Consider the following 12,738-nt stretch of genomic DNA (forward strand, 5'->3'; position numbering starts at 1 on the left):
TAATTGCTTTCTTGATCTGCTTTAGATTCAATAATCCTTGCCTAGGGCAAGCGTCTGAACTTCACTTACTTCCTGATTCCCTACCATTCTTCTTGCCCCATCTCCTTGCCTCTTGTGAGCTCCTGCTCCTTCCTCAGACTGTAGCTAGATGACCTTTCTAGGACACAAATCTGCATTGTCTCTAAATGTTCAAAATCCTTACAACCAATCCCTTATTCTCAAGATGCAGTCCGGCTCCTTGGTGTGCATTAAAGCACTTCCATGGGCTGACCCTTCCCCTCTGGGTAGCCAGCCTCCTCTCCCCCCCTTACTACTTACATCTGCCCTAGCCAATTACTTTAGCCCCTCAAAGCTGACACTTCAGGTGCAGGAAACAGGCTAAGCAAAGCCACGAAGCTGGAAAATGTAGCACCGCTTGAGTAATGGAGTGATTGGGAATGGTCCACCTAGTACTGATCACATTTATGAAGCACTGCCGTGGGTTGGTGCGAGAGCCCCCATGTCCAGCTAAGAAACGGCAGTAAGGGGTCACGAAGCCATCTCGTCAAGGGGAGAGGAAAGCTGGTTCTGAAGAGCTTGCCGTTACCCACGTCCATACTCTGACGCCCTCCATTGTTTTCCCCCTTCAGCCTGTGATGGTGATCACTGGGGGCCCCACTGCAGCAGCCGGTGCCAGTGCAAAAACAGGGCTCTGTGCAACCCCATCACGGGGGCTTGCCACTGCGCCGCAGGTTTCCGGGGCTGGCGCTGCGAGCAGCGCTGTGAGCAGGGCACCTACGGTAATGACTGTCGCCAGAGATGCCAGTGTCAGAATGGAGCCACTTGTGACCACGTCACGGGGGAATGTCGCTGTCCGCCGGGATACACGGGAGCCTTGTAAGTGACACAGGGTTGTGTGATGTGGCAGAGTCCGCTCCCCTTCCCCATTCGTGCTGCTGCCACCGTGTCTTCCCTTGCCTCTGTTTCTCTTGCTGCCTGAAGTCAATGAGAAGGCGAGGCCCCAGGCGCAGAGGGGGGAGATCAGCAGTGGCGGCCCCTAGATGCTCCGGCTGTTTAACTCTTTGACATCAGACCCCAGCCATAGTCTAAGGGCTGGCTTCCATGCTGTCCATCTGGCAGGGCAGAGACAGAGAGGACTGGGAAGTTGTATCGGGTGGTAACATTTGGGGATTGTTGCGGCAGCTTTGAGGATCTGTCTCGATCCCTCCCCCCCACCCAAGTGCATTTTTTTTACACTGCCCATAGGTAATGGTCCATACTGTTCTGCTTTGCATGGTAACTAATTAGCTGAAAAAAGCTGGGTGGGTTCAGTGCCCTAGAAAAGAGGAAAAGAAGAAGATGTTAGAAATAGTCCATGATAAAAGCTTAAGTGGGTCATTTAATGCCTCTGGATACATATATTGCTTTGTGAACAGAAAATAAATGTGTCACATCCATGCAGGATATGTGGGTGTGGATAGTTTCATTCTTTCTGGATAAAATTCGAGCATCTTAACCTCCACTACTTTCTTTATTTTGTGTGTGAAGGACATTCTTCAGTTGGCTTGTATGAGCAAACAGAATAAGAGGCGGAATTTGGCAAAAAAAAAAAAAAAAAGTAGGAAATAGAAAAATCTCATTCTCTAACTGGGAAAATTACACTTGTAAATCACAGAACTAAAGCTTGAAAAAATGTGGCTGATTAGGTAAATACTTCCTACCAACAGTATTAACAGCTATAAAGTAGAGCTAAAGAAAAAACTGCATTAGCCTCAAAAGCCCTGCTTTTGGAAGAATGAATGATCATCTCAAACTCCTTAATTGTTAATATTGCTTTTATGCGTTTTTATCAAGGCTGCAATTGAATAGGGCTGTGGAAAACTTGGACCAATTTTACAGGAGAGCAGACAAGACAAAGGCTTAGAGAAGGTTCATTCATAGAAAATGGGGTGGGGGTTAAAGGCATAGAAAATGATCAGTTTCAAGGAGAGGTTGCTGGAGATTGATTATGAAGAATATGTGCACCAAGTAGGGGGTGTGCAAATGTTTCAGTCTCCTTTGAGGTTGGAACAAACACACAAACAAAAGCAGATAAATTAGTTTCATTAGAAAATACCCCCAAAGAAAGGAAAGGCCTAGGTGACCCCTCAGCGACCTTTCCAGCCAATAGGGTTAATGCTTTGATGCTAATGAAATGAAGAATTTTGAACCGAGAAAGCTTGTCTGTTTAAGGTTCCTGGGTGCTGTTGTGTCTGTGAACCTGAGGGTCATGTGGTCGGGTCAATAACGGTATCTTTTGTCACACATCAATTCCTTAGCTGTGAGGATCTTTGTCCCCCTGGCAAGCATGGCCCACAGTGTGAGCAGAGATGCCCCTGCCAAAATGGAGGAGTATGTCATCACGTGACCGGAGAGTGCTCTTGCCCTTCTGGCTGGCTGGTAAGCTCCCTTTCTCCCCTCCCCCATCCCAAAGTGCACAAGGAAGACTTTAGCACAAAGGAAAGTTACATTGATGGTTAAAGGTTGCAAAATTGGAAATACCTGAGCATTTTCAAAGCTGGAACTCTTCAGTCCGTTTTCAGGCAGAAGGTGATTAAATCTCAAAGTGCACTAAGGGTCCTTGTTGGAAAATATGGTGGCCACCTGTCCGGCATTTTTCCTTAGGATAAAAACAGAGGGAAATATCTCATCTCATCTCATGTATGACAGACAATGCTTTTAAACACTGGGAGCGTCTAAATATAGGCATATCTCAGAGACACTTTGGGTCTGGTTCTAGACCACAGCGATAAAGTGAATTCCACAAAAAAGTAAGTCAAATGAATTTTTTGGTTTCCTATAACACATGAAAGTTATTTTATACTATGCTGCAGTCTATTAAGAGTGCAATGGTATTTATTATGCCTAAAAAAAACCCAACATACGTACCAAAGCAATTACATTAGTAACATCAGAGATCACTGACCACAGATCACCATAACAAACATAGAAATAAAGAAAAATTTTCAGAAATAATGCAAGAATTACCAAGATATGACTCAGATACATGAAAGGAACAAAGATTGTTAGAAAAATGGTGCCAGGGGCTCCTGAGTGTCTCAGTCAGTTAAGTGCCTGACTTCGGCTCAAGTCATAATATCATGGTTTGTGAATCCAAGCCCCACATCAGGCTCTCTGCTATCAGCACAGAGCCTGCTTCAGATCCTCAGTCCCTGCTTCTCTCTGCCCCCTCCCTTTTCTCTCATGTGCTCACACCCTCTCTCTCTCTCTCAAAAATAAATAAGCATTTAAAAAAAAAAAAAAGAAAAAATGGCTCCAATGTGGGGGAAAAATGAGCACCTGGCTGGCTTAGTAGAGCATGCTACTCTTGATCTCAGGGTTGTGAGTTCAAGCCCCATGTTGGGCATAGAGCCTACTTAAAAAAAAAAAAAAAAGAAGAAGAAGAAAAGAAAAAGAAAAGGAAAAACATGGTAGCAATGAACGTGCTGAATGCATGATTGTCACAAACCTTCATTTTGTTTAAAAAACAAAACACACAGTGTATCTGTGAAGCACAATAGAGCAAAACAAGTCAGTAATTGCTTTTATAATCAAGTTCCATGGATCACTATTGTTCTTTGAGAATATTATTCTCAACAGAGTAAGTATTATGTGAAAAAGTGATCTGGTCATATAAATGTGAGACACATTGAGGTGAACCAGGCTTACTAAGGTGTGGCAGAGTTTCTTCAAGTCTTTTGTGTGAAGATCCAAGAGGAAGCTGTAACTCACCACACTTCCCAAACTTTGACCACGTTACACTTTCTCCATGTGGTATCTCATGGGCTTAGTGGTATGTGCCATTGTGACATACTCAGTGTCAAAGCTGGTTTGCTGACTAGATTTCTGTGAAACCTGGGTGTGATATGGTCATTACCTGCATTGGTTTGTGTGTACATCTGCTTGAAGGCACAAGGCACGGTCTGTCTCCTTCAATAACAAACAAAAATGAAGAGAGCAATTCACTTCACTGTCCCATTCTGTCACCAGGAGCTGTGGTGAAACTGTGTGTGTAGGATCATAAGAAATTTCTTAATTACCAAATCCAGTGATAACCTTTCTGTGCTCATTCTGCTGGACGTCGCCAAAGCTTCTAACCATCTTGCTCATCCGCCTCCCTTTTTCTCCATTTCTTTGCTAACCCTTCCCCCACTTCTCTTACTGAAGATCTCTTTTCCTAATCCCCTTCTTCTCCACACCACTTTATTACAGTATTTACTAGGTTTCAGTCTTATCCTTCTTCTCTTTTCTCACTATAAGTCTCTGGAAATCACACCCAGATCCATGGCTGACCCAAAGATCAGTCAGCTACTGTTTTTTTTTTTTTTTCTTCCATATCTTGACTTTCCTTCTGAGTCCAGACATGTATTTGTCACTGTCCTATTAAACACCCCAACCTAGATGATCTATTAGACATGAAGCCACCATCTACTTCTAGTAGGCTACACCCAAGCTGGAGCCTTAGGAGCCAGGCATGGAATAGAATTGGTCTGCTAATGCCCTTGTTGCAGTCCTGAAGCAAAGGAGAACTGCACTTCACTTCCCAGTGAGAATCATGGGAAGTAAGGGAGAGTTCAAGATGTGAGCACCATGAGGACAAGTGGAAAAGAAATGCCAGACCCAAGGTCAGAGTAAGCAGACAAGATGAGGTCTGGTTCTAGAGTCAGAGCCTGGAGAAACCCCTTAAAGCAATGGAGTCAGAGTGAGGGGCCTTTTACTGAGTGCCTGACGATGGGGTGAACAGGGGAGCTAATGAGAAGTAGTGAACTGGCTCAAGCAACATCAAAGTCAGTGTTAATGAAATCAAACTTGTCATGCACCCAAGTCTTTCTTAATGTTACTCCTTTTCTGCTTTTTAAAAATCTTAGTTAAAACCAGCATTCTTTCTTATTGCCCAAGGGAGAAATCCTGCATTATCTTTGACTCCTTCCCTTCTTCATTTCTTATAAGCAGTCTTTTGTCATTGTTGGCCATTGCTTGGTCCTTGGCAAAAGAAGGATTTTGTTGGGGCAGCAGAGTATCCAGAAGGCCCCATGTTCTTTGGATGAAGAGTTATAGGCATTCTGCTCTAGGACTGTTGTAAAGACATGGTCTGTAGAGTTGCCTCTTCTTGAAATTGAAACTTTCTTCTTGGTTGGGGTGGTTATGACATGAGATAGTGACAACCACAGGCTTGGACTATGGGTCCCAGTAACTGGGTGGATGGATCCTCCCTCTCACCAGTATGTCTGTACTCTGGAGCTGCTACCTTGGTAGAAGTTTCTTACTGAATGCTTTGGGTCATTTCTCAATCTGTGTAGCTGACCTTCTAACTTATACTTCTCTCTACAATATTTTGGGGTTTTTTTAAATGTTTTTTTATTTATTTCTAGGAGAGAGAGAGAGAGAGAGAGAGACAGCGTGAGCAGGGGAGGGTCAGAGAGAGAGGGAGTCACAGACTCTGAAACAGGCTCCAGGCTCTGAGCTGGCAGTCAGCACAGAGCCCGACGCGGGGCTCGAACCCATGAACCGCGAGATCATGACCTAAGCGAAAGTCGGACGCTTAACCGACTAAGCCACCCAGGCGCCCCTACAATATTTTATTTGTGCTATTACTGTAGGTGCTCTTCAAAGATGAACATATATACCTTTTATACATATACACATATGCGTTTGAACGCATAAGAACAATGTCTTACTTTCAGCTATTCGCTCTCATTAATCTTTACTCATAAACAATATTTCACCAACATCTCTGAAGCTGATGTGCGACCATTACAAAATGTGGGTGGGGCCAGTCCCTGGGAGAATGAGAATTTTAACCAGGATTCCTGCTTACTACAGTCTGACTCTTGGCACATTGTTTTCTCAGTCATGTTGTTATGGTGTGCTAGAATGCAAGGATTAGAGCTAGTTTTTCATTTGTACCCCTCATCACATTGTGAACTAATTAAAGGTTGTGACCTTATCACTTTGATTCTCAGAGCTTAACTCTATGTCTGATGCATAAATGATTCTCAGTGAGGCATTGATCTGAATCATCTCTCAGAGGCATTTCAGTTCCAGGGGTCTGTGGAAGAACTTTCCCTGTTTTTAGATAGCTAGAAACCACCAGAGGAGACTTAATTAGCACACCAACTGCCTTTGTGGGTAGCCAGGAGTTAGAGGAAATGTATTTTCTTATGCTATCCAGAATAAACATTTACAAAACCATCTGGTGTTCACTAGCCTCCAATTTCAGAGTGCCCACAGTCTGCCTTTTTTTAGGGAGAAGGAGGACAAAGCAACAGCTTGCAACAGTTAAAAAAAATAGTTTAAAAATCCCTGTTATTTGGGATATGTTGTTTGCTCTAACAATAACTCCAATAAACAGATGATAAGCTACGAGCCCAAGTTATATGGCCAAGTGAAGCAGAAAACAGGAGAGTATTTCATTGACTTATTGGTACTTATTCATGTAAAACAGAGGATTGGGATAAATATAATGACAGGACCCGACAAGATGGACAGCCTCTAGGGTGAGGAGACATGTCCAAGTTACTCTCTTGATTTTTCTTCCCGGGAAGTAAGCTTTCTTATTGATCTTGGCCCACCAATGTTTGTTCAACACACTGAAAATAAAAGTGTGTTTCTCCTCTAATAAAATGTCTAGGTTCATTCTTGTAGAACTACTTCTTAGGCAATGTTACTGTTAATCCAGGTACACAAAATTTCCATCTCATGTTACATTGTACCTTATAAGAAATAAAGCCAATGATAATGTGTGTTTTCCTTAGAACATATGGTAAAGCATTTGGATTTCCCATTTGTACCAGATGTTGTATTCATGTAATGGATGTTCAGTAAGTATTGTTGACTTATTGTACATGTACAACACAAGGAAGAACGCTTAGGAGGATTGATAAATTCCTTAGGTTACCGTAATAATTTCATGTAGCTTTCATGAAGTTATTTCATCTTAAACCTTAGGTTTTTAATATGTGTATTTATGAAGATTATTCTTCCCTTTTTAAAAAAAAATTATTTATTTTGAGAGAGAGTGCGTGAGCAGGGGAGGAGCATATAAAGGGAGAGAGAGAATCCCTAGCAGGCTCCCTGCTGTCAGTGCAGAGCCCAGTGCAGGGCTTAAACCAACGAACCATGAGATCATGACCTGAGCTGAAATCAAGAAACTTAACCGACTGAGCCACCCAAGTGTCCCTGTTCGGCCATCTTTGAACGTACCTTGAGATCTAGGCTTACCAGTACATAAGTGTATTTAACATTTCTAACATTTTTCAGATGATGAACAGAGTATTCTAAAACCCCCTTCATCTAATTATCTTGCAGCTCTGTTCCCCTATCTCCTTCTCTCTTTGTTTCCTCTCCCCCTCCTCCCCTCCCCCGCCCCCCCCCCCTGCCCCTTTAGCCCTTCCCTGGCTGGAGGCCCATGTAATTTTCCAAATCTCTTTGAATACAGGGCACAGTGTGTGGTCAGCCATGCCCTGAAGGTCGCTTTGGAAAGAACTGTTCACAAGAATGTCAGTGCCATAATGGAGGGACGTGTGACGTTGCCACAGGCCAATGTCATTGCAGCCCAGGATACACAGGGGAACGGTAAGGGATAGTCTTATCTTTCTCTGACTCTTCATAATGGTGTGAAAGGAAAGCTTGAGGAACCCAGGGAACACCTTTGCTACCACACGTCTGTGGCTATTCTACAATATTCCAGAGGCATCTGTAGGGTATCAATGTGTTTGTCAGATTCTTTCCCAACTCAATGAGTAGAAACCAAATCCTAGACAGTAATGGTGAATTGAAGATAGATAGCAATAAAACAGATAAGTAAAATCCCAGCTATTCAGAACCCATGATAAATGTGTCATGCTCAACAGCTGAGTGGCTGGACAGCCACTTCAAACACCAAAACTTTTTACATTTTAAATTTGTTTTGATGATTTATTACAAAATTGGATGTGTATTTGTTTAGCTTTAATAAGTGTGCTGGGCATAAAATTACCTTCTTACGATTCAGTATTCCATTAAGAATACTAGTCATTTCCAAAATATAAGAGACTCTTAAATATGGAGAACAAAACAGAGGGTTACTGGAGGGTTTGTAGGAGGGGGAATGGGCTAAATGGGTAAGAGGCAGTAAGGAATCTACTCCTGAAATCATTGTTGCACCATATGCTAACTAACTTGGGTATAATTTTTTTATGTACATTTTAAAAAAAGAAAGAAAATATCACCCATGTCCAAAAAGGTAGAAAGAAGTATGAGCATGTTAAAGAGATCTATGGAATAAATATTTTTTCATGTTAAAAATGTAAAAAGATAGAAATGAATAAACTTAGAAAAAATAATACCAGTCATTTCTCCATGCCATAGTGACCAAGTAAGATCCAACGGGCGTTCTAAGACTCTAAGAGTGAATGAATGGCCATGTTCACCAGGCTCTTTCATCCACTGTCCTGTTTTGTATTAGATAGTAAAGTGTTACCCTAGATGGATTTGCACACCTTCCTCCTTCTAATTTGCTCATTCTTCTCTTACGTCTTGAAAGACCAGATAACCAAGCTTATTGGATATGTGATTACAATTAGAGAAAAAAGACTTGAGAGGAGATTATAATGGCCCACAACAAATATTTTTGGAACCCGTGTCCTTAGAAATATCCTTATTGCTAATGTTCAAATAATAATTTTACTTTCCTCTGGGGCTGTTATCAGTATTCAATAAGTACACTTAAGTGGTTAGAACATGTGGAAGCTTACAAATATTAGCTCTTATTATAGTTGAGTGATTTCTCTGAACTGTATAAATACTAGTGATTGTCAATTTGAGTGATGTCTGGGGACCAAATAAAAATTAGATATCATTATCTTTTGATGATATCTGTGACCTAAGAATTTCTTCAACCTTCTTCCCTCATTATTTTTTTCCCCAAAAGGCTGATCTAAGTTTTTGACTTCTAATAAGATACTATAGTGTGGTCCTTCCCTCTCCCCCCCCTCGCAACTTAGAATTTGCACTTTCTTATTAAACTTATTTCTAAGTATTTTGTATTTTTTGGACAATCCCATTTCAGGTTCGAGTTGGCTGTTTCGGGATAAAGACAAGCTTGATTTTGAGTGTTTTTATTTAGTCTCTCTACCAACATTTTTAATTAATTCAAATGTTACTTAGCAAACACCAAAGTTATTTTATCACCTATAAAAAAGATATTTATCTATACTTTTCAACATTTATAAGGATTGTTTCATTTTCTTGAAATAATTGCATTAATTGAAACCTCTAAATCAGTGTTGACAAACAGAGGTAACGTTAGGAATTCCTGTCTTGTTCCTAATTTTATTGCAAATCACATCAGTATGGTTTCATGTTTGTTACTGGCTTGTAGTAAAATTTTGCATGCTTGAGTGTTTGTTTAATGCCTGTTTTTATTAGGAACTTTTGTTAGTATTATCTATTTAACTTCTTTAAAGTTTAATAAAGGCTTTTGTTAATGTAATTATGTATTTTACCTTTTTTAAATTTTACCTTTATTTTTGGATGTTGCAAATTATTGACATCTTTCAGAGCATGGTTTTTAGAATATGTAATTGGGCTTCTCAAAAAGTTTTTGTGACCTACATTCTGGCTTATGGTTGTATTTTGGATAGATGAGGTTAAGAGCTTTGCCTAATATTTTAGGGCACTAAAGCAATCAAATACAGACCTTTGAAAAACTCAGGGCTTTGGGGGCACTGACCCCCTTTTTCAGTTGAAAAATTATATATAACTTTTGACTCCCTCAGTACTTAACCTAATAGCCTGCTGTTTAGGAAGCTTTATTGATAATATAAACAGTTGATTGGCACATATTTTGTATGCTATATGTATTACTATACTCTTATAGTAAAGTGAGCTAGAGAAGAGAAAATGTTGAGAAAATTCTAAGTAAAAGAAAATATATTTATAGTACTGTGCTGTATTTATTTTTAAAAATCTGCATACAAGCAACTTGTACATCCTAAACCCATGTTATTTGAGGATCAGCTGTATGATTGTTTTTCTTGTCCTCAAAGCGGAGGCAGCACAAAACAACAAACATAAAAGGCAAATTTTTAAGGCAGACTTAGACCCATCTTAGTTAGAATGTGGGGGAGGGGGAATAACCACTAATTTCCAGGTGAATTTTAGATTAAGGCAAAGAAGGCAACGAGCCAAAGAAAGACAAGGAAGGTGAAGAGGGAACATCTTCTTGAGTTGTTGTTCTGATGACTATGATTTTCCTGGTGAACTGACCACAGGGTTTCTGTTTTTAATTATACCATCCCCATCTGGGTTCTGGGCACACACACACACACACACACACACACACACACACACTTGTCACCACGATAGGGGAAAATGAGTGACTATGGGGCAGTTTGTGGTGACAGCAGCTTTGAGGGCCTGGAGTCTTGGCATTTCCCTTTTTTGACAAGTCAGCGCAACTTGATCCCTGAGGTTAGACCAGAGAGCTGCCGCCTGGGGGAGCAGGTACTACCACTGGTAGCTTCCTGCAAAGGGTTCCCAGGATGTTGGGATGCGCTCCCAGCCTGAGTGGAAGCAGAACAAACAAAACAGACACCTTGTAGGCAGGCAGAGTGGCTCATGGGATGCCCAGATAATAGTCCTTGGGGCTTGTGGACAGGTTAGGAGGACATTGTGGTGAGGAACTGTAATGTGGCACAGCCAGGCAAGAGGAAAGATATATATCTCCCTTACATCCCCAAAAGGGAGATAAGTCTGTTTGACAAAGACTTTCAAGTCCACTAAACTGAAAGGTATAAGCCACGTGATGATTGCTTTTATTTTCCAGATAGAACATGTCTACTTCTAGAAAGATATCCTACCATCTGATGGTTTCCAGATTCTCACAGAAATTCTTCTGAAGGGGGATCAAAGAGTGTTCTTAATGCTAATGGGTCGCCATGGAATTGCTCAGGCCTTTGGGATCCTTTCATGTAACTGGTGCTATGTAAGAACTGCATGGAGAGACCTGTGTCTCAGTTACACTCTCTGTTAAGGGGAAGTCAGGAGTGTCTAGCCATGCCTGTGTTCCCTATTAATGTGCAAGTGAAGAAGGAATGTGGATCAAAGGAGGTGAAGTCAGAAATTACAGACAGGAATTGGGGGTATGTGGCACTGGTCTCCAGTGGGGGAACTTTCTGCTATCTAGGATTGAGGGAAAGTTGGCTGTTTTCCTGCACTTTTTCTATTTCACCCAGAGCTGTAGTTCCAGATGCTCGAAAGGCAGGCAGCTGATCCCTCGATCCCAGGTTTAATGAGGAATGCGATTTTCACACCAAATCGTGGTTTGGCCCAATTATTCCGAGCACTCTAGGGAGGGACCTGATCAAAAAGACCAGGGAGAAAGGAGCTGCTGCCCCTTACATGCTAACTCACTTCCTTTTCCATCCATTTGTAAGAAGATGCCATATAATAATCAAAATGATATTAAAACAAGTCTGTGACCCTCATTGGTTTGACAATTGGTGTCATATTTTATTATCTCTACTTAAAGCTTATCCATTTTTTCCCAATTTCCCAGAGCATTATTCAAAACCAAAAATGAAAAAAATATATAAACTCCAAATTTCTATATTTCTACTGTGGCCAGTATTTATTGCTGTCTTTATCAGCCTCTCTGCCATCTCTCCTATGAAAATCTATTACCTCTTTTACTAATTCCTAAGATAGCTTTTTTTTTTTTAGTTGTTCTGCCTAGGACCACAAAAAACAACCTTAGGGCATGAAATTCATTGAGAATGATGCTTCTTTTAGATAAAGGGGCCAAAAAGGGAGATAGGTCTGGTTGACAAAAACTTTTTTTTTTAACTCTGCTAACCTGAAAGGTATAAGCTACTTCATGACTGCTTTTATTTCCAAGATGGAAAATGTCTACTTCTAGAAAGATACCCTACCACTTTGGTTTGGTAGATGGATATAGACATAAGTATTATTAACAGGATTCTCTTACAAGTGCAACAGTGATGAAAAAGAAAGGAGACTATGAAACGAGATTTACATAATAGCTACTTTAGTAAGTAAAATTCAAATGGCTTTTTGCCATTTATAATACAAACTAGTGCTGTGTTTTATTATAGGTTAGAAAGGTAATTATGGCCCAGGACCAGCTATTGTGGATTTTGTTTTCCCAAAGAAAAGGAAGTCTCTGCCAAGATAGGATGAAATACACACACTGGTTCCCTGTCATTTGGCAGTGGACGTTTTTTTCAGGCTTCCGATCTATACTCAGTTCACCCACTTTTAGAGCTAAGTTTTTTACTAAGTTAGAATCATGGATCCCAAAGCTCCACATTTGCGTTTGTTTTCAAATCCATGTAAGAGAGAGAAAGCAATGTTATTTTACCTTGTTTATCTTTATCTTTTTGGTACTCAGTTGCCGAAAAATCTGGACAGATTGCAAAGCTGTCTTACCATCCTTTAGCTGAGCCGCGACGAGGCCAATTTATTTTACCTCAGGATTTCTTTCTCTAAAGTTTACATCTTTAAGGAATCAACTAAGTGACTTGGCTTATTAAAGCTTCTTACAAGTTAAAAATAGAGTACCCTTTAAAAATACTCTGGTCTAAAAATAGGTGTACTCCTGGGTAACCTTAAAACACACATCTGATTTTATGCTAAATGACAGTTACTACAGGACTTTGCCAATGATTTGTTGAGCAGTTGATCTGAAGATTTTGCCTGTTGACAAACATACCTAACGAA

At 40.7% G+C, this 12,738-nt stretch overlaps 1 protein-coding gene across 1 annotated transcript in view; it reads left to right on the plus strand.

Moving 5' to 3' along the window:
- The window catches only part of MEGF10 (multiple EGF like domains 10), a 125,464-nt gene that overhangs the window by 64,481 nt on the left and 48,245 nt on the right, over positions 1 to 12,738 (plus strand). The window contains exons 5-7 of the mRNA XM_039236690.1: positions 630 to 876; positions 2,298 to 2,418; positions 7,457 to 7,593. Coding sequence (XP_039092621.1) covers positions 630 to 876; positions 2,298 to 2,418; positions 7,457 to 7,593 — 505 coding nt within the window. The remainder of the gene's footprint in view (positions 1 to 629; positions 877 to 2,297; positions 2,419 to 7,456; positions 7,594 to 12,738) is intronic.

Source organism: Hyaena hyaena, unplaced genomic scaffold, assembly GCF_003009895.1.
Source record: "Hyaena hyaena isolate Hyena2069 unplaced genomic scaffold, ASM300989v1 scaffold_115, whole genome shotgun sequence".
NCBI classification, from domain to species: Eukaryota; Metazoa; Chordata; class Mammalia; order Carnivora; family Hyaenidae; genus Hyaena; species Hyaena hyaena.